General features: G+C 33.6%; 2 protein-coding genes across 4 annotated transcripts in view; one reads left to right on the forward strand and one right to left on the reverse strand.

Moving 5' to 3' along the window:
* The window catches only part of LOC148620905 (tudor domain-containing 6-like), a 43,319-nt gene extending 22,175 nt beyond the window's left edge, over positions 1-21,144 (reverse strand). For 2 of the 3 annotated variants that reach the window (XM_088574773.1, XM_088574770.1), the window contains exons 1-8: positions 21,015-21,144; positions 13,022-13,167; positions 12,250-12,298; positions 10,362-10,453; positions 7,585-7,723; positions 7,066-7,170; positions 6,373-6,410; positions 5,190-5,239 (exon numbers count right to left, since the gene is read on the reverse strand). In XM_088574773.1, coding sequence (XP_088430899.1) covers positions 5,190-5,239; positions 6,373-6,410; positions 7,066-7,170; positions 7,585-7,723; positions 10,362-10,453; positions 12,250-12,298; positions 13,022-13,122 — 574 coding nt within the window. In that variant the 5' untranslated portion in view covers positions 13,123-13,167; positions 21,015-21,144. Of the gene's footprint in view, positions 1-5,189; positions 5,240-6,372; positions 6,411-7,065; positions 7,171-7,584; positions 7,724-10,361; positions 10,454-12,249; positions 12,299-13,021; positions 13,168-20,188; positions 20,529-21,014 lie in introns of all 3 variants that reach the window. The other variant, XM_088574771.1, reaches the window with a different exon arrangement.
* Positions 21,145-21,254: 110 nt separating this feature from the next.
* LOC148620906 (protein FAM184A-like) overlaps positions 21,255-23,093 on the forward strand; it is a 28,478-nt gene continuing 26,639 nt past the window's right edge. Inside the window, exon 1 of the mRNA XM_088574774.1 lies at positions 21,255-21,757. Coding sequence (XP_088430900.1) covers positions 21,617-21,757 — 141 coding nt within the window. The 5' untranslated portion in view covers positions 21,255-21,616. The remainder of the gene's footprint in view (positions 21,758-23,093) is intronic.

Below are 23,093 nucleotides of genomic sequence, written 5' to 3' on the forward strand. Positions count from 1 at the left end.
GCCTGAATTTCCCACCTGGTTGAATTTAGCCTTTCAAGGACAATAAATTGAACAAGGAACTGTCCAACAATTTTGAATCAAGAAAACTTTGATAGGACTTATCATAAGGATTATTTCAGTAAATTGAAGTTTCATTTAATCTATCATAGTTTTCAAGATATTGACTGAAAACTATTTTAAAAAGTCATCTTATCCCCTTTCAAGGGCAATAACTCTTACAAGGAGTCTGAGGACTTTTGTAGTCCTAATAATATGGATCATTTCAGCTGTTGAAAGAATTTGGATAAACCTAACGGTTTTGGAGATATATGTGAAAAACTACTGTCTGACCCTTATGTTCTATTTTTAGTAACGGTGGCCATGTTTTTTGACGAATCAAATATCCCCGCATCAGTTCTATGCAGTATACCACAAGGAACATTCATACCAAGTTTGGTTTCAATTGGTCAAGTAGTGTAAGAGGAAAAGGTTTTTGTAAAATTGTTAACGACGACGACGGATGCCAAGTGATGGCAATAGCTCACATGGCCTTTGGCCAGGTGAGATAAAAAAAAAAAACCTGTCATTTTCCCTGGCAAGGGCAATAACTCTTATAAGAAGGCGTCTGACAAATTTTATGCCTGAAGACTTTTGTAGTCCTAAAAATTAGGATCATTTCAGCTATTGAAAGAATTTGGCTAAACTTAACGACTTTGGAGATATATGCAAAAAACTACTGCCTGACCCCTATTTTCTATTTTTAGTAACAGTGGCCATATTTTTTTCGACGGATCAAAAAAACCTCACTACAAATCTATGCAGGATACCGCAAGGAACACTTACTTATACTGCGTTAGGTTTCAATTGGTAAAATAGTCTCAGAGGAGAAGATTTTTGATAGAAATAACATTAAAAATAGCAAAAAAACTGAGAAAAAGGACAACAACTCCAACATGGCTTAATAGATTAAAATGAAAATTTGACCGCAGATAGATCTCATCATGCTGAACACTTTTATCCCTTTCAGAATGGACTAAACCTAACTGTTTTGGAGACATATGCGAAAAACTATTGTCTGACCCCTATGTTCTATTTTTAGTAACGGCGGCCATGCTTTTCGATGGATCAAAAATCCCCACAATCAGTTCTCTGCATGATACCCCAACGAAAATTCATACCAAGTTTGGTTCCAATTGGTCAAGTAGTATCAGAGGAGAAGATATTTGAAAAAAATAACATTAAAAATAGCAAAAATCGTGGAAAAACGCACGGTTTTAGCTAGGATTTTGAGGGCTTTAGTCACTTTTGTGTAGAGCACTAACGACATATTATGGGCAGCAGAATTTTGTACATAGTCACTAGTATTATAAACTAAAGACACAAACACTCTTAATACATTCATTTTAAGTTTACAGATACAGTCATAACAATAAATATTACAACAAAATAACTAATATTTTCTATAAGAAAACGTGTGTTACTTAATAAAATAGTTACTATTAGAAAAATGGTAAAATAGAAATTTTTTTTACATCATGACAAAGTTTTGATGCATTCAGTCTAAAATTAGCTACTATTTGACATAAGCTACTATTACGGTATGACCTGACACTCAACTAACAGAAGAAAAATCCTCCTGTCCTTTGCCAAACACCACACCTCAAAAGCCCTCTTCAACCTAAAACTCCTCAAATCAGAAGGATAGAGACAGATCTTTAGAAGAGGATTGATTGATAAAACCTTGAGCTTGTTCCTAAAATATAGTACCTACTAAATCCCCTTTCAGTCACCAGAAGATAACGCACAAACTAGACAGATAGAAAGGAGGTTGGCCACATTGGCATAGTCAACTGTGGAATGTTGCACTCAGTAAGCAGTTGCTGCATGATATCTTATAGCTGGGTGGTAATGTTTTAGTGATGTTTGTCCCCAGATCATGAGTAGAATTGAAGACATTCGTAATCATTGTGATTTCGTTTCAAGGAGAAAAGAGAAACGTAAAATAAATATTTATCGTTGATTAATACTTCCTAACTGTCTGTAATTGAAATTCATGAGATGACCAGTCACACATCGGAGACATTGTTTTTGTGTGCATTTAAATTTCTAAAAATAGATAGCTATATATATATGTTGCGAGGTTCATGAAGGTTTTTTTTTATATGGGAGTAAAATTGGTTGGTATCCATTAAAGATCAAAATCGTTTAACACGACTAATCCTTAAAATAAGGATATATATGTTATATTTTAAACGCACTTAAAAGCAGAAATGTCTCAAGTCAACTCGAGGCTTTTTTCAGCTGTCAAAAACGACCAGCTGAAGTTGAGTGAGAACCCTGGGATTATCTTTTGTGGTCCTAATGATCAAACAATTGATGAATTGTTCACATTTTAAAGGATTAGTATTGAAGCACATATCAAGGATGCCAGATTAACAACAATAAAATGTATTTCATCACACCTGGTTGACCAGGTTATTACCAAGCTTGGGGTCATAAACTTGTCAGAACGTAAGGCCGGGTGAAATTATGTAACTTTCGACTGACAGTTTTTAACAACATTCCTATTTAAGAATATGAAAATTTATCTGAAATACTTTTTGAATGGAATTTTTTTTTTATACACTTTTCAAATTATAAGTGACGAAAACGATCTTAAACATTTTTGTCATTAATGAAATTATTTCGTAAATGGCGAAAATGATGAGCGCTAGCTAAATCACTAAAAAAGGGCAATAACTCCAACATGGCTTAACAGATTAAAACCAAAATTTAACCAGAGATGGATCTCATCATGCTAAACATTTTTATTCTGTCAGAATTTAGCTAAACCTAACGGTTTTGGAGGTATATGTGAAAAACTACTGTCTGACCCCTATGTTCTATTTTTAGTAATGGCAGCCATGTTTTTTGATGAATCAAAAATCCCCAGAACAGTTCTATGCAGGATACCCTAAGGAACATTTATACCAAGTTTGGTTCTAATAAGTCAAGTAGTTTCAGACGATGGACACCAAGTGATGGCAATAAACTCTCTACCAAAGACTAATAAAAACGGTGACAACACCTATACTGTTACTACACTCTCCAAAGAAGAGATGGAGGAAAACCATACATCTGGGCTATTCTCTTTTGGTTTCTCTACCAAAGACAATGATTATAATTAACCGTCTATGTACTGGATTCCTTAACTCCTGAAGAATCTATACTAACAACACTACGTAGCAGGATCTGCAAAATGTCCCACCAAATCTCTTTAAAAACTTTAAACTTCTATACTCACAGCTGTCAAAGAGGTTCTCCAGTCCTACCACAACACTTGTGGTATTAATTCAATGCGGATCCTGAAAAATTTGAAAGATCTTCTGGAAACTCTCAATTCACGATTATTATCAGAATATAATAGCATTAAAGCCTATGATTTTTCAACAATTTATACTCCAAAAATGATAGTACACCCACATACAAATATGTAGTTCTTGGTAGAGATTCCTCATACTTTGTAAAAAATAATTTCAAATCATCTACCAAATATACCGAAGATGATGTTTTCAAAATGCTAGAATTTTTGATGGACAACATACTTGTCCAGTGTGGTGGACGCATTTTTCAACAAACCATCAGCATTCCAATGGAAACAAATTGTGTTTCTCTACTTGCTGACCTAATCCAAAAAGGAAATCGTTTAGCTATATCTGTTAATCTCAGTTTCCACTACATAGATGACATATTATCATAAACAATCCTAGTTTTGGGGATTTGATGCATCGCAATGGCCACAAAGAACTAGAGATAAAGAATACTACAGACACTGTGAAGTCAGCCTCGTACCATGACCTAAACTTAGAGATCGATGGTCAAGGGAAACTGTTGACCAACCTATACAACAAACGTGTTGATTTTCATTCAGTATCATGAATTTTGCTTTCATCTGGCAACATCCCTTCAGCACCTGCATATGGAGTTTTCTCATCTGAACTCATACATTACGCCAGAACTTGTCGTAACTACGCAGACTTTTGTATCACACTAGACTTCTTACACATAGAATTTCTGGAACCGAGTTCTGTTGCTAATAGACTGAAGTCATCACTACAGAAGTTTTATGGTCGTCATCATCAAATCCTGGATTGTTACGATGTATCCACCTGTACCATGAAAACTGATTTGTTCAACATGTCATAGTTTTCCTTTCCTCTTTCGTCTACCTGGACTTGACTTTTTATGAGCAACTTGGCAGGTGTTTCAAGAAAAGCAGGGGACACTTATCCTACTGGTGCACCTGGTCCATGCTCTCAGTTTTTACTGGAGTCTGAGTTGCTAAATTACTTTTGTTACTTTGTATGTATTATCTTAGTTATTTTATGTTCTTTGTTGTGTTTGTCTGTTTCCAAGTCCGGTCTTTGTCCTTGGATTACATTCTTTTGATTTCTGCTAGAATCTAGGTTCCCTTGATTACTTTTAAGAAATGTAATAAATGATCAAGACTGCTGCTATTAAATTTCCAAGATCATCATTAATTTAAAGGAATAGTATTTTCTAGAACTATTGCAAACATAACTTCTGGCATATATACTGTAATAAGAAAATGAAAATTGTAAGTGAGGTAACTGACAATTTGATATAACGTGTAATTTTATAACTGTTTACAAACCTGTTTCCACACAATTTAGATCTGTTAAAAAGACAGTATTTGTCTAATCAATTGTGCAGTAAAAATTAATCATTGTTATCTGATTGGTTGTCCATAAAATTGTGATAGATCCACACAGGAACCATTTTCTACCAGTCAATCATCACAGAACAACCCGAAAGAGCCGATTGGTTTTCGGTCATAAAAGCTTACCTTTACCTGTTTTGACAGCAATTAGCACTTTTTGTCAAATTTACACCTCTTCTAATTAACAAAATGATATTGAAACATGAAAATACAAAAGGACGTTTTGGGTCAAGTTAAAAGGGTAGAAGGGTATAGTGCCCTTCTAATATCAGGCTAACAAACCACTGTTGAAGACATAAAAATTCTAAAAGAATTCCTGAGTTATTGAACAACATGTGGACAAACTGCAGTGGGGAACAAAAATGTCTTCATGAAAAAGGATAAAAAAAGATAAAAAATAATTTGAATACATTCATAGTTAACTAGTATTGTACCAGATTTCATCATTAATATTTTCCCTTTAATTCTAATTGTTCATAGATTTACTCACCTTGTCCTCTCATACCCATTTTCATGCCAGATCTTTTATCATTTGGGTAACTGAAAACAGAAAAAAAAACCAACCAAGTTGGCAACTGTTATATAAGAATATGCTCTGCTCATAGATAAGTTAATCACTTTTTAAGTAGATCTATTTTTCAACAATCATTTAAATTAAAAATACAAACAACATATGGTCTAAAAGCAATTATTTCCAGCTCTTACTACTCATCTTCCAAAGGTCTATTAACATAAGCATTATCTCCACATTATTATACAGGCTAGACAGGAGTTTTTATAACTCAATAATGATTTTTTTTAAGTGAATAGGCATCAACTCTCTAAAAAAAAAACACAAAGGAAGTTTTGGGTCAAGTTACGAGGGTAGAAGGGCGTGGTGCCCTTCTAATATCGGGCTAACCAACCACTTAAAAAAAAAGAAAGAAAAAAAGCCAGTCACATTTAATTTTAAAGTCCACGAAATTTACAGTTTGTCACCTGATCATTATACTTATAAATTTCTTAATACTGATAATATCTTTGTAAATAAGTAATGAATCAATAGCTTATGTCATATTTATGATCTTTGGTGTGTACAAACAGCAAATTCTATATCAATTTAACATAGTTTGATTTTTTTCCTGATCTAATACAGTCGAAATTTGACTCGCATGAACTCTTTCACAAACACTAGAACTGACTAGTTGGTCCGTCCAATAATAAATCTTAGAGAATAACCCTTACTAACCTGAACTCATCAGCCATTTTGTCAACTTGGGTAATATTTAAGTCATCATTAGTTAGGTAATTTAAATATAGCATAGTACTGATTTAAGTTCCAGAACATTCCAAAGTCGGCATAGTGAAAGCATCAAAGAAAATTATAGATGAAAACAAATTATTGACTAAGAAACTTGAAACCTAAATGTTCTTTTTAAAAGTAAACACGGCATTTTCAATGTCCACAAATCAACATAACCTTCCAGAAGCGAATGATAAATATCAAAGAAATAACAAACTTAGTAGGAACAGTAAGCAATTTTTAATGATCAAGTCCACCACCGATCAGCAACCAACAAAAATATGAAAATCTATGAAATTCAATTTCACCAACTCCTGATAACTCAAAAACATTTCAATGGTCTGTTGGAGCTACTGAGGTTTGACTGTATAATAATTTCTTTTTTACTCACTGTGCATTTCCATTAACTACAGTTCTTGTTCTTTCATTCTGAAATTACAAAACAAAAAAAAATGTCACTCGACGTGAAATTAAAAGCCTCTTTTTATCGTAATGATTAAGTGTTTAATATCCATAATAGGCATTGGGTACTAGAAAACATACTTTTGTTATACTTGTAACCTAATCTATCAATGCAAAGATTTACTTCATTTTGTTACCTTTACATTGAATAAAATGATACTGTAAATTTGACTTTTTTTCTTATTTTCAAGCACGGTCTTGTAAAGTCATGGTTAACATATTCATATGTTTACAAACCTGCAAAGTATAACTTTCTTTTTTACCAATTGTGATCATTAGATGTGATGATTACAAGAAAATTACTCCCTAGAAGGTTATGTTTTAACTTCATTTCTGTTTTTTGACTTACAGATTTTAAATGACACTTCAACTGTCACTTTCCTGACATGTCTTAATTAAACAATATATATACAGTTTACGAAGCATTACACTTACAAGAAATGTTTTGGCAGAAAAAAGTATTAAATTTATTTCACACTGTATGTCAAAGTTTTCTTTTTTTCACAGGGAACATTTGATAAATCAATGTTATCTATGTAATAAATATAAACAGTCCTTATTGTGTAAGAAAATTTCCTAGAGCTAAAAGTACCATGACTTCAGTCAATGCCTGTCCACTTACCTTCAGAGAAATTCTATCACTGTCACTATCAGATCCCCATGTGCCATTACTTTTACTTTGGGCCATTCTACTTGATGGAAGAGAGTTGAGAAATTCTTCTTGGTCCTTAAATTAAATATGTTTTTATAAATCAAATACAGTTAACTAGAAAAAGTAGGGATCCAGCAAACTCTTCAACAGACAAAATACCAGTCATATCTCATTTAGTGGACCTTTGGGTTCTCTAAATTATATGTTCTATGTTTGGAGATTTGGCCTTCTCCCTACTCTCATTTTTCTTTTTAGAATATATAATAGTCCTCCCAGACAAAAAAATGGATAAATTAATGTGAAAAATAGTACCCACTAAACAGATACTTAACACGATCCAGCATTAATCATTTTTTGAAACCACAGAATTTGATACCTGCAAGTAGTATGTTCACTTGACAGAATCCACGAAAATTAGAAACAGCAAAAACTAAAATAAATACATTTAAGTTTAATTTCAAAACTTCAATGAATCACTCAATCCATTACCATCCTTTCTCTGCGTCTTTTCTCCCTGTCAGCATCTGACTGGGCTATTTGAACCCTGAGATTACATTCACTTAATCTAAAATTATGCAACTGTCTAATGGCCTCCTCAGCTTCAGCCAAACTTCCCATGGTAACAAACCTGCAGGGCAAAATACTGTATAAATGACAAGCAAATTTCAAGTTTTTGCCAGGCTTTAAATATTTCATTAAGTCATGCCATACGCAATCTCCGAAATACTGCACCAGTTATACCCTCCTTCAGAGACATTGTAATTTCATTGAGTTCAGCCATAAGCTATCATTGTAAAATGATACAATAGTCAAATGACCATTTATACCCCATGAGACATTATGCAAATGCAGACCTGTTTATGCCACTTTAAGACAATCCAAATTTTTTGCCATATTGAATGAAATTAATCCAGTATGTCCTTAACTTGGTGTGATTTTAACACTGGTGTGACAATTCACAATTGGAAGTGTGGAATTTGCGGTCACGGAAATAATGGTGATCCATTAAGATGAACACCTTTGCAAATTGAATTTCTTTAGTCTATACCTCTACCCTTTACCAAATTTATTACAGCAATATTAATATATGCTTGATTTAAGCCAAGGTTCTTGTATGGCATTGTCCTATTAGTTTGGTCTTTTTTAGCAGCACTGGAATAGAATATTTCAGGAAGTGACATTCTGTTGGAATTTTTTATTTTGTTCTGTTTTTTTCCCCCTGGTCCCACTAAATCCATAATGATTTTTTGGTCAAAATATCCAGTCTTTTGATACATGTAAGTTGATCAAGACTATTTGTCATCATGTTCAAAATTTATTACTGACATACCAAGTCTGAAACTAGTCTCACACTAAAGAAATGTTCTGTAGAAATTGCAAATTTACTGTTCAGTTATGAAACAGGATGATCAAAAGAAACGCTTTGGGTTTTCTACCAAATTATCTATTGAGATCAATTTAACTGAAGTCCCAAGAAATTCCAAGAAAAATTTGCATGTTTGGAAAAAAATTTGAAAGATAAAACCTAAATTTTTGTAAGCTGTAGTTAAGAATGTTCATTCTGTATCCTGTCTTAACTGTCTTAAATATTTAAAACAAAATGCTGATTAAAATACAAGCTTGTAACTGAATATTCAATAGATTTCGAAGATTTTATTCATTTATTTTCTCAAACAGACACCATTTTTGTTTAAATTGTTATCAGAAGAAAGATAACTTTGGTCAAAATACCTCTAAAAGACAGAGTACAGTCCCCATCATGGGTGATGTTAGAAAATGAGAGGGCGACTTCACTTCGCTTTTGGTGTCATCTGAGGGCAAAGTGAGGGACCCCACAGGGGTATAAATACATACTGGTAGCCAAGACCAAATTAAAAAAAAAAAAAAAGATTTCTGTCTGTTCAACTAAATTTTACCCAAAAGTTTGGTAGTCCAACTCAAAATCTAGTAGCAATGGGCTACTGGGCAACTGTTAATTTTTATCCTTACTCCTGACTAATATTGTAACAGTTGTAAAATTCAATGAGGAATAATGGATAATTCATTGTAAGATACAATGTATTTTCTGTTCCTGTTTACCTGGGGTATATCCTCCATTAGTTCAGGACACTCCAGTTAGGACAGAGACTTAGGTCATGTCATTAAATTTGGTACATTCAATCTTTCATTAACAGCTACTTCCAAGGAGCGGGAGATATGTAGTCTAAATATTATTTCATATTTTTATCAAGTAATCATGCAATCTTGATTTCGATTCTGCACTTTTAAATTGATAATTACTATGCTAATTATTAATATAACACTATGAACGTATCGATTGTTTACCAATAATTTTGATTCTAGTAATGGACTTGTAAAAACAGTCTAGTGACGCTTTTGTTTCTGATAGTTTTAAAAATTAACTGCTTTTCTAGAAATAAAATAATTACAGGTCCCAAGCCATCTATATAATGTGTACATAAGAATTGCAAAGTAGAAGCCCTTAATCAGGACTGCAAACACTGTCAGTAATGTTTTAATACATAGCCCAAATGAGGACGATACGGCAATCTTGATAAGTTTTCTTCAGCTGTGTCGTCTTCAACCACTAAAAATGCTTACAGTTTACTCTGAAATATTTCTTATTCTAAATATTTTTCAAATAAGTTTTGTTTAACAATTTGAAACCTGAATTGATACTCCCATATAAAAACAATTCCTTGATGAACCTTACATAGTTGTCTATCTTTAGAAATTTAAATGAACACATTGTATACAATGTGTGTCTATTCATTAAACTGAATTCAATTAATTATACAATGTAACTCAATACGGGATATATATATATATCAATCCTTAATACCACATGCTTATCGTCTCATCAAATTTTAATGTGCCGACAGCTTGGATTAAAGCTGGACAAATCAATACTAGTGCAGATTTCAGCAATTGGTTTGGAAATTTTTACAAGTCTCCTGGACTCCCCAATTGTCCCCAAGAGCTCGGATACCAACATCTACAAATGTATATTGTCAGTGGAGATCAATGTGCTGGGTGAATTTCACACCCAGGTCAGTGATTCTCCATACACTATTAACAACCGTAATATACAATGTCCCAGCTGGGAAGGTGTAACACTTCATTTCACCAAGAAAAAAAAAACCTGACCGACACGGTTGTTTCACTAATACAGAATAAAACTCTGACTTCAATGTTGGAGAACCAATGTCCCAGAGTTTACTGTATGCTTAATGCATATATTTTGTAAATGCTAAACATGTACATACCCAAATTTTGTTTTGGAATTAGGAAGTTTGGACTCCACAACATTTGCCTTAAGAACATTTCCAGCACGACTAAACAAATTCTCTAAGCCTGCCTAAGAAGATAAAAAAAAAGTTACTTTACAATAGCTTTCACTAATGTTCATAAATTATCAAGTTTAAAATGAAATGAAAAAAAAAAATTGCTGAGTTTAAAACAATCATTGAAGACAAAAGATTGATGAAGTTCCTATGACACATTACTAGTCTTACATACGTTAGAATCAGAAATTGTTGCCAAGTTGTAATTATGACTAGTTACGCTGGTATAATATAATCAGGGAAATCATCGGGGAAACCATAACTTGCGTATGGAGTGTTCATATCACAACTCATACGTTATGCCAGAGCTTGCCGAAACTACGCAGACTTTTTATATCGTGCTAGAACTCTAACAAATAGGCTTCTGGAAAAGGGTTATGTTGCTACAAGATTAAGTCATCACTACAGAAGTTTTATGGTCGTCATCATGAACTCGTGGATCATTATGGTGTATCCATCAGCACCATGAAAACTGATTTATTCAACGGGTCGTAGTTTTCCTTTTCTCGTTTGTCTACCCCGGACTTGACTTTTTATGAGCAACTCGGCGGGTGTTTCTAGAAAAGCAGAGGACGCTTACCCTACCGGTGCACCTGGTCTATGCTCCCAGTTTTTAGTGGAGTCCAAGTTGCTCATTTACTTTTGTTACTTTGTATGTATGATTTTAGTTACTTAATGTTCTTTGTTGTATATGTCTGGTCTTTGTCCCTGGATTACATTCTTTTGATTACCACTATAACCTTGGTTCCCTTGATTACTCTTTGAAACTTCAAATTTTACCATATGATAAGTAATTGTAACTTTGGTATCAAATTAGAAATAAAATGCTACCCAAAGTGTAGCAGAATGTTACTGAAAGTATAGACCTGTAACATTAAAATTGATATATTAAAGCTGCATTAGCTGCCAAATTTGTTCAGTTTTGATTCTCCTGAATTTTGCTGATTCAATGAAACAAGTTTGTAGTAATGCAATTGACGCAATAAATGTGGGTAATACCTATAAAAGAATATTGTGAAAGCGTTTTTTTTATTCAGAGAATATCTATAGCTCTGATCTAATTATTTTGCACCATTACTTCCGAAGATTGCCAACAGGACTTTCACCAGGGTTAAAAATATTTTAACCTGAAGATTGCCGACAGGACTTTCACCTGGGTTAAAAATACTTTAACATTGTTTAAAAAAATAATAACGTATACAAGTGTCTTTTTTCATTTCATTTCATCTATTTCTTGATTAGTTTTCAAACAAATAATGACCATATTTGAGCCACATTTTATCACAAAAGGTAAATTTCAAAAGGATCCTTGCATCATATTCTAACTTTTTTCTTTCACGGCTTGAGTCCTAGGTCTTCCTTGTTGTTGAATAACTTGCAATCAGACTTGTTATTAATGAAGTGACTCTTACAGCACATGCACAGATTAAGGTCACTAGAAGTCACATGCATATGAATTTATCTAGGTCGATTTTTTGTTTTGCAAGACAATAAATACACTTATTTCATGTATTTAATGTATTTTATTAATGGATATGAAATGAAATTATACCGGAAAAGTACAATTTAGTGGATATTATTCAAAGTTAAGGTATATTTCAACAGAAAAAAAAATTAAGAAAAAGTCATCAACATATGAAAAACTTTCATAGATTCAAGACTTAGTACAACTGTACCTGTTATTCAAGAGAAACTAAGTGCCTAGAGATGCTTGTATAAAATTAAAACCACAATGAACACTAAGCCAAATATATATCTTCTAAATTAGAAGTGGATGTGACAATGGAACCTTACTAATACTTGTACTTACATCACTTAGATCTTTTGGAAAACCAGTAACATACAACTTTATACCTTGCCTAAAAATAAAAAGCTCTGAGTCAATGCAAATAATGATGATTTCAATTGACCCTTCATAAAAAAAACAAAAAAACATGTACTAAAGTTACAAAACAAAGACCGGTTTTCTCATTCATGTATCAAACTAAAGTAAACAAAATCAAACTTCAATTTTTACCAACTTCTCAAATTGGAGAGATCCCTTCTTTATCTATCAAAACTAATTTCCTGGAAGTATAGAACTTTTAAAACAAATTATCATTTAAATAACTCTTCTACAGATCAGAGAGAAATTAAATCAATGATTTAAATATCAAACATCTCGAAAACTGCCAGTCCGGTGGTGCTGACTTCCACTAATTGATGATTGCATCCAATTAATTATTCATCAGTAAGGCCAACAGTACATTGCTTAATGCCAGTCCATCACAACAAGTTTAGTTTCATGGTTTTTTGAGTTTATTTGATATGTAACAACTGTCGTGACTGGCCACATATTTTTTTTTACCAATCATCAACTTCAATAGTTCAAACTGGCGTGATCTTAGAGTTTAGTATATATTGTCCCTCAAGTATGGCAAGTGTTTCAAGTTGAAAACATGAAAACACTGGACTTGTATATTTGTTTTCGGTCAGACAAAAACATTCAAGCTCCCAGTCTGGATATCCGGTAGTGTGTCAATAAGTTTTGAGATGTCTGAAATATGAATACAGAAATAGAAATTTTTCAGTTAAAATATTACGATATATCTTGGTTTCTTGGTATATATTTTCCTGGTCCTCTGTCATAGGAATTGAAGTTTTTGTCATCGAAAGCTGCTTTTCTTGGATCCCAATCATCCATCTTTACTACTATGTTGACATCTGACCTCAAGAAGGACTAGCAGTTCTAGAAAAGATACACAATGGTTATTATCTTAAAAGTTAAAAACAGTCTTAAGTTTATAATCAGTAAAATATTTTTTACACATTACATATTATATGCCTGTTGACGATTACATTGTCCAGTTTGAGAGTGCGAAACCTGAACAAATGAGGTATGTAAGAACGATAGTTTGATCTAAAAATTGTAGTAAGGGGTCATACTGGCCCCCACAACTTGTTAAGCACTACAGCTTGCACCAAAGACCATTGCCCACCCCCCGTAAAAAAAACAAAAAAAAAAAAAAAAAAAAAAAACAACAAAGGTCACCTAACATCATTTCAAGCTGATTGAGTCTAAAGGTAAGCATTTTTTTAAAATAATATTTACTACAGATTCTGTAGGAAATTTCAACTACATGTACATGTATTTTAAAAACTCTTCCTGATAACAATAATAAACTTCGAAAAATTCATTTACAAATCAAGATCAATTTCTGAACATTATAAACACTTCGTTCGAACTGTTCATTGCCATAAGGAAAGCTCTTGTAGTTTATGGCTATTGATATAGTCAGACGTAGATGCAAGGAAAAGTATGCCAGGCATTAGCCAACCTCACTCCTAAATATAGGAATATATTTTTTTTGCATGAGATCTTCATTAACAAATTCTACTCCAAAAGGTTTTCTTAACTCACTTCCCTCAGCCTTTATTTCTATTCATGCCCATCCCGAACCTGAAATCCTGGATCAGATCCCGGGAGTTGGTATCTATCCACGTAACAAATACAAATGTGATTCAAATTTCGGTTGATCATCTCAATTGTAGATGTTCAAATGTGCAATTAATCTTTAGTGACTTTTTTTATAACTGTGACTAATGTTGTTGAAAATGAATAAATTTACCAATTAAATCATTGTAAAAACATTTCACTATATATATTGAGCTCCTAAAACCTTGTAATATCCTTTGTTAATTGGGAGCACTCCAGTCAAGATAAAAATTTAGTTATGCCATTAAAAATTTAAGTACATTCTATTTATTTATCATGGATAAAAATTAGCAGGAGCCTGAATTGCTCACCTGGTTAATTTTTTTACTTTAAAGGGTAATAACTCCAACAAGGCATTAACAATTTTGACTAAAAAAATATTTAGGTAGGCCTTATCATCAGGATCATTTCATCAATTGAAAGTTTCTTTCTATTTTTTTTTGTTTCTGTTGATTGACATCATAAAAAAATAAGGGTCGGTCAGGCTACTGGAAACACAGAATTCTTTTTAAAGGCCTAAACCTAACAGTTTATCATTTGTTGATGTATTATTTTTTATTACAGCTACGTCCAATGAGTGGGAGATATGTAGAAATATTACTTCGTATTTTTATCAGGTAGTAATGCAATCTTTGACATTTCAAATTTGCACTTTATATTGATAATTACTTTTAATAATTATAAATAGAATGTTTTAGAAGTATTGATTGTTGTAATTTGATTCGAAGGACGGAATTTTAAACAGTCCGGTAACGCTTTTAAGTTTTGATAGTTTTAATAATTTACTGGCTTTTCCAGAAATAAAAGAAACTAACTACAAGTCTCATGAAATCTATATAATGTGTATACAAGAATTTTAAAGCCCTTAATCAGGACTGTGAACATTGTCAGTAATAATGATAAGTTACAATACATTGTCCAAGCGAGGATGAGACAGCGACCTTAGCCGGTCGTTTTTGACAGCTAAGATGCTTCAAGTTAACTCTGAGACATTTCTTATTTAAAGTATGATTCAAATACAACCTACATATATCTATGTTTTAATGATAGGTTTTGTCAAAGAATTTCAAACTTTCACTGATGACGACCGATGTTTACTCCCATACAAAAAATATCCCTTGATGAACCTGGCAAATATATAGTTGTCTATTTTAAGAAATTTACATTGTTTACAATGTCTCCATTGTGTGTCTAGTCATCAGATGGACTGCAATAAATTATAACTCAATACAGGACAGTTATGAAGTACATGTATGTATCAATGATAAATGTCTTTTTCACATTACATTTGTCAATCGTTAATACCACATGCTAATCATGTCAACTGCTGTTTTATTGTGCCGACAGCTTGGATCAAAACTGGACAAATCAACTACAGACTTGTGTTACTAGTATGTTTTTACTATTTTGATGAATCTCCCAGACAGTACATGTATGGTAAAGCTCTTGGTGCTCGCCGATTTCGGCAATGCCTACTTCATTTTACTAGTGTAGATTAAGGCAAGTGGAATGAGAATTTTCACAAGTCCAGTGGACTCCATGTTGTGATTTTCTTGGGTCCTCAAAGAATTGAATAGGTCAGGGACATGGGAGCTTGGGTCCTTGAGAACCCTGCACATATATTAATTCCAACATCCATACTGTTACCATGATGGGTGAATATCACACCCAAGTCAGTACTCTGTACACAATCAAGAATATAAGATGTACCAGATGGGCGGGTGTAGAACTCCTCAGGGTTTGACACTAACTTTCCTAGCAAGGTATCCCAAAGGACTTTCTAATCAACAAATTAGGTAGTCCTTAAAATTATCTTGCAGCCCTATCTTCAGGTATAGTAAGATTGTAAGAATAAATTTAGGTAGCCCAAAGGACTCTCCATTAAAATTTGAAGGTAGTCCTCTCTCAAATTAGGGTGGCAAAGGACTCCTGCTCCTATTTCAATAAAAAAAAAATCCAACTAAAGCCCACTTCAGGGGTTTCATTAATTTTCCAGGCAGGAGGTACTTTACAGAGAGTAGGAGGAACCAAGTAAATTCGGCAAGGGGACTGGAGGTCGCTTAAGGCCCCCAGTGGGTCCAGAGGCAAAGCCTCCCGCAAGCACCTGGATGTTAGCCTTTTCAAGATTTAAATTTGGAGTTGAAAATATGGGATTAAGTCTGCAATATTTGCTTCTGTTTTGTTTAAAATATATGAATTTGAAATCAAGATATATGATGAATCATAACTGATTTAGTCTCAAAGCCCTGAAATCCAGGAGCTCCCCATGATTCATTTCTAGACTAATGCTGATAAACTTTGTTGACTGTTTAATACTATGCCATTTTATATGAAATTTTGAATAAATGTCATATTTTGTTCTTAGGCTTTTATTTACTTGTTACAAAATTTGAACACTAACATATGTTAATAAGGCCAAAAATAAATAATTATTTCCCCAAATCCAACCCTATCAGGTCATGTGTGGGTAGGTAGGTAGGAAAATATTTTATTTTTTTTGAAATTTTTTTTTTTGGTACTTGTAAATAGGAAATTACAAACCAGCGTTATAGGCTAGTATTTTAAGTTCTACGGTGTGTCAATTTATCATTTTTCTCATGTCAGATATATCAAATAAAACTCTATGTATATTTTGAAATCATTTATATTATTGGATTTCTCTTAGGTGGTATTATGCCAATAATAATGCAGTCTCTACAGACTGGTAACACAATACGATGTGTTTTAAGGGTCTCCTTGTCCTTTGTTGCCCCAGCAGCTGCACAGAAGGCAGAAAAACTATACCCTTTAGTACTGAGTTATATAGCTTGCTTTACACAAATATTCAGGCAAAAAAAAACCAAATGCTGAAGTAAAACATGGTTTATAATTATTATCCACCATTATCATTCAACTCAGGATATCATGTTTATTACAAAAACCAAATATTGTTGAAAATTAAATGTAAATAAAAAATAGCAGGAAAATAACAGCAATTTTGAAAATGTCTGCTCCAATCAAATTTTTAAAATCACCATTCAACTCAGGATAACATGTTTTAATTGATATCCAAATTATTTTTCAAATGCTGTCCAAAAATGGCAGTAATTTTGAAATGCTACCAAGTGATTAATAAAGAGGGGTATCATGCTCTAAAGAACGGTGAATGATAATTGATTCCATGGTGCATGGAAAATAAAAGCGAATAAATTACTTAGTTCGTGGGAACAAGAAAGTCACATGCAAGATTAAAAGATGTATCTGAAAAAAAAAATGGACAAGGATAAACCTAGTACAATTGACATAGTATGACATAATCAGTGTCGAGCAATCTGAAACATGTTTTATCAGTATGTTATACCTTGCCTTGGAACACATTTACAAAATGACATGATGGTTAGGCTAGAATTAATGATTTTTAAAATGTTTGTACCTTGTAGGATGGCGTAAATGGCACACGTTTCCAGTCGTAATTGATTTGAAATCCACAAATTTAACTTTATAGCACAGTGCTGGTAGCAAGATATCACAGTACCGATCTCGATAGTGCTGTAAAGCACAGCGCTTTAAGGGGAGAACACTGGAAAGTAATACACATTTACAACACGACATGGTGGTTAGGCTAGAATTAATGATTTTTAAAATGTTTGTCGAAAAAATAAATTTTATTTGATTTTCTGTTTTCAAAAGGTCTAAAATGTGTAACTCGAAATTCCTGTACCCAAAATCAAAGTCCAGTATTTTTGTTATCTGTACTAATGTATTGCATATTTGGCAATAAAACATCATAGTACAATTGAAATTTTCATTGAAGATAAATTAATATTGCATCAGACTCTGTTTATGAGATTTTGTTTTTCATTCTGAATAAGATCACATCCAATATTTGCTGGTACGGGGATTGACGCCAGGTACGTTACGGAATTCAAACTCAATCACTTATTATTTAAAAACAATACGAAATCTTTCAAAACTTTAACTATAGTCTTAAGGTGAAGTTTTAACCTCTTTAATAATTTTAGAAAAATGTAAAATTCGGACAGGAAAGTGAGAAATAGTCAATAAATAGTTGGGTACAGTAACTTTCGGTCACACATTTTAGACTTTTTGACTTCAGAAAACCAATCAAACAAGACTTTAGACTTTTTTACTTCAGAAAACCAATCAAACAAGAAATAATAGAAATATGAACATCATTTTCTTTATTAGAAATGCATTGAAACAGACTTTTTCTCATCTCATGCGATTTTGAGTTATTAATATACCATAAGAATGAATATTTATATATTTAACTCCTTGGCAAAACAGTATTTGGGTACATGGAAAAATTGCTACGGGTACGGGTTACACATTTTAAACCCTACCCATGCTGATGCCAGTGGTGTTCTTGGTTATTTTTGTTGCCGGACTTTGTATGCAGATAAAAGTTTATCAAGACTTGGAAAAAGTAAACAATCCTAATCATGATGAATTAAAGATAAAAAATACCCGGAACAGTGCACGAAAATAACCCTTTATACAATGTACCACACACTACCAGGAGAAAAGCATGAGCTGTCTGCTTTTACGAGACTAGTGTGGGATAGTCCTCTTCAAAAATTTCCTTCTTAGAAAATCTCTGCAATGCATTTGTGACTAAGTTTTTCTGAAAGTTTCCAGCCGAATAAATGGCTACAGAAACCAACAGAACGGTGGCTATGTGTTTCTTTAAATTTATGAACAACCTAGAGGATGTGGTAAAGACCATAGAAAGCTTAGTTGCATCACTGAGGCGTTTTCTTCTATGTCGATTACAAAGGTGCTTTTAAGAACAGCATCCCCTTCTTATGTATTTGAATTCTCCATTTTATAGGAGCACCACAACATGGATTTCAACAATGAAAATAATTTCTACAAAAAATTGGCAATATAATTAATCGGGCTGTGACGATTTTTTCAGGTCGGTCGGGATGGGGTAAACAAAGAATATTTAATTTTTGGCCTAAAAGCGTAGGAACAAAACTAAACATTTATATATAAAATTCCATAGCGTGGTGGTTCCTAGTGCTGATTATTTTCATAATAAAAGTTCTTGTTGTTTATTGCCTAATTATAATGATGTTGGTCTAAAAATCATGGTCTGATAAGAAATTCTTTGCTTCTGAAAAAGGACAAGGCTGGCAGTTTTAGTCTGGTTGACTTTTAGACGGACATAATTAATTAAACATTACAATGTATTTATTTTCTATTATTATCTATAGCCGTGTTGAATCTCGGATCCAAATTTTTTTTTGTATTCTGAGAGCAAAGGCCAGACATGTTCTTTTCAAACTAAGGGTTGCCAGAATATTTTTACCAAAACTCCCCCTCCAAGCCAAATCAAATGGTCGTCCTTGAAATCATATTCTGTATTTAGAAGTTTGTTTCATGTGTTGACTTGTTGTCAACACTAAAAATTCCTGCACTTGTCTGCACAAATCACAACAAATATCGGGAAAAATGACAAGTATGGGGCAATTCCAAATACGAACGGCATTTTTTGACATGTTTTAACAGAATCTTCACCTATGTTTAGCTTTAAGTTCAGCTCAAAATAATCGGTGATTGCTTTGACATTGTTAAGTCATCACATTTTCTAGGACATTATATAAAATCGTCGTAGGTTGAAGCGCTTTACCGATTAGATTCTGACTCGGACCTCGACAAAGACACCAATATAAACAGTAACAAACACTAAAGATCATAATTTTGGAGACATCTGTCCGTGCGAGACCCGATAGGGTAGTCAAGGACATTAAAAACCCCCTTAGTTTTGGAGACGTACCCGTAACCTACAGACCGAATGATCTTAGATATCTATTTACTAGATTTTTCCTCATGATTATTTTTTGCTTTTACTTTATTCTGCCAGTTCCAGACGCTACCGTAGCCGGGTAAAAGTACCGGGTACCGGCTCTTAATGAAAGCACTGCTACATGTATCTACAGGGCCTAATCTAGACATCTATAACAAAACGTTTTATTGAATTCCATTTAATAATAACAGTGTAGATATTTTTGTCTAGGTAATACATATTCCACAAGAACTTTTCCCTGTAAAAGACAAATGGGAGAAGTGAGCACTAACAATGAGAAATTTTTTCCCATTTCTCCCTCCTAAATTAAGCCCTGAGCTAGCTCAGAACTTCTTCCTCTTAGAGGTTTTACCTGCCACAAATTCGCATGGGCTCACTTTGGTACAGTTATACTCAGCGTCACATAAATAAAATAGTAAACATTTTAATAAAAATATTTTCTACAACTTTATTGACACCTACCATCGTTTAAATTGTCTTAAATAACTTTCTCATTCATTTAGCCAAACAGCTTCTCCCTTAACATCAAATCGTTAAATTCATGTGAGATCTTAATTCTTGGTCCCAATATTTACGTTGTCAGAAGTCAGCCATGCTTACAGTGATGGAGTTGCTACGAGATGTTGTTTACATTTAAATGGTTTGTCCATAAACTGAAGAACCCAGAATGTATTGCGCATTAGTTCGGATATCCCGAATTTATTCTACGTGAACAACGTACAATACCAAGAAGTTGATCAAGCAGACGATTGTCACTGGAGTTTGATGGGAACTTATAAACTACGTTTGTAAACAAATCGTCCTGAAGAAACCAATATGGCAGATATTAGTATAGGATTTTCCTGTTAGAATTTATTACACATGATTTAAGCCAATAAATAGTACTCGTTGGTACTAACACGTCATGCATATATGCGTACTGTGTTCAGATTAAAGAAGAGACAAATATAGCAGTAAGTTCCGACAGTTTAAAAAGTAGAGCTTCAATTCGAGAATGGGCTGTACGTAACAACAGAAGCGTAACAGGTAGCTTGTGTCTCCATGTAAATGAACACTAGAAGTCCTTATTGTAAAATGGTTATTATATTTTATTTAAAATTCGTTGCCAGACAAAATTGTTTCTCAATGTTTTGGAGAGAGGAATTATGAAAAAAACATGTAAAAGTTTCCCGCCATATTGATTTCAGGTTTCATCTGCTGACTACTTTCTATTTAAGTAATCAAGATTTTGCATTCTTCAATGCAATGCTATTTTTCATTGATTTCATTCCAAAACCAAACTGCTTACAAAGCCTAAATTCTGCGAGATCTGCAGCTAATAATATGAGAATTTCTTCCTATTTTCTCGGTTTCTTAACAGCATCGTCTGACCACATGCGCATGTGTACTCCGATCTTTATAGTGTTTGGTAGTGAGACCGAGCGCAGGTGAAACTAAAGCGTCTTTCTACACAGATCAAATAAATTGTTCCCTCTGGGCTTTTCCGACTGTTTCGGAGAAATTCCTTAGTGTGTTCCGAAGACGAGCACTTGTCTGAAATACAGATAGTTAATAGTACCTTTAACTATTAAATCACAATACTTTTATCATTAACGCTTCAAAGACTTAAATGAACACAACAACTTCCCTAAATATTTATTTTAAAGCTGGACAACACGTTATAACACTTTCATGCGTTGCTAAGCAACTTGTAAACTGTCGAACTATTTTCGGTGTATTTATTTATCAAATTTTGTTATACGCTTGTATTGTGAAATTATTTTTTATAGGTACAATTTTTTTTTTTATAAATTTAAGATAGTTTATATCCAATTAGTTGATTTGAGTAACGACAAATACTTTTTCATAAGTGATAACACGGGAACTACATTCACTAACAGAAACTCAATCATGGCAGCCAGTGCCAAAATGCCATTCAACTACTACCAAAACGGAAAATATGGAACTTTACCATCAAATCCACAGAAGGATGTCGAAGTCACGGGTGACATGCATCTCAAGATGTCCAAGAAAATTGCTCAGCTTACAAAGGTTATTAGCTTCTACTCATCACAACTTCTCATTATCCCCTTTACTGGCTTTAGAGAAACGATACTTACATGTACCAATAACTTGAATAAGTGTAACATATACGGGTCCCTGTTTTAGAGGAGCATGCACTTTTGCAGGTTGAACTGTACACCTACACTGTATTTTTAGTACGACCAATTACATTTTGAACTATTAAAAAAAGTTTTACTGCTGACACTTTCATACAATTAAGTCCTATGCTGCACAAGTGTATACTTTGCTCCCACTATACTATAGTTCTATATATCTCAGATCTCTCTGTATAGTGGTAATATCGAGTATGCAATGCCTAATTCAGCAAGCATCGTGAGCTTTACCATACATGTACCGTCTGTGTGAGACTTGCAAAAATAATAAAGAACATTACTAAGACTTTGAAAGGGGGGGTCGACAAGGGGAAATACTTGCTAAATGCAAAATAAAAAAGTAAAGTTCAATTTTGCTAGTAGACATTATTTGTACTTGTTAAATTTTGCCAGTGGAATTCTATATGTCATACAGGTGAAGTCCAGAAATAACCCAAAAAACTGAAATTTAGCGAGTGTAAATTTTCATTACTTGCTAAATTTAGCTAGAGGAAAAAATTCTGAAATTCAATGCGTGACCAGTACCAGGGAGTGTACAGAAGATAATACGAACATGTTTATTTTTTATTAACCTATCGCCCTGTGCAGGTCCGGGTGTCAAAAGAATAGGCCAGCAGCAGCGCTAAGCTTGTCGTAAAAGGCGACTAAATAGTGCTCAGAAACCTAGCCAGGGGCTAGGCGCTCTGCCTACAGAGCAACTGGGATGTGTGCCCCAGGTGGTGGAATGGGGTACCCCTGGTGTTTTACATGCTCTGGTTGTCAGGCTATAATACGGAAAACCTGACCGCAAACCATAGTGGTGCACCGTGTTGGGAAGGATGCCACGTTCCTCGCACGTTAAAGAACCCTGCTGTGGTATTTGATAGGAGTAGGAACCTTTGCACTCCGCCACAGGAGGCTAAATTGCCCGACCTTACCCATCCCTCCCTTTTGCTAGTGGCAATCAAAATTTGTCGACCCTACTGTCCTTGTGTCCCATCCCGTTTTTCATTTCATCATCATTTCATGTTCATTTTATCATCCGTTTCATGTTCATCGTCTGAATATAGCTGAAATATTGCTGCTCGGACGTTAAACCCCATCGTTAAAATCTACAAAGTTACTATTACAAAGGTACAAGGGAATATCCTACAATACTTGCACTTTGCAGGCCCCACTGTATTGTGGTATTGCAAGAATGAGAACATGGAATGCTGCATGTTTTCGGTCTT

This window comes from Perna viridis, chromosome 3 (assembly GCF_037379345.1).
Source record: "Perna viridis isolate PV_CMFRI_1.1 ecotype Kerala chromosome 3, ASM3737934v1, whole genome shotgun sequence".
NCBI lineage: Eukaryota > Metazoa > Mollusca > Bivalvia > Mytilida > Mytilidae > Perna > Perna viridis.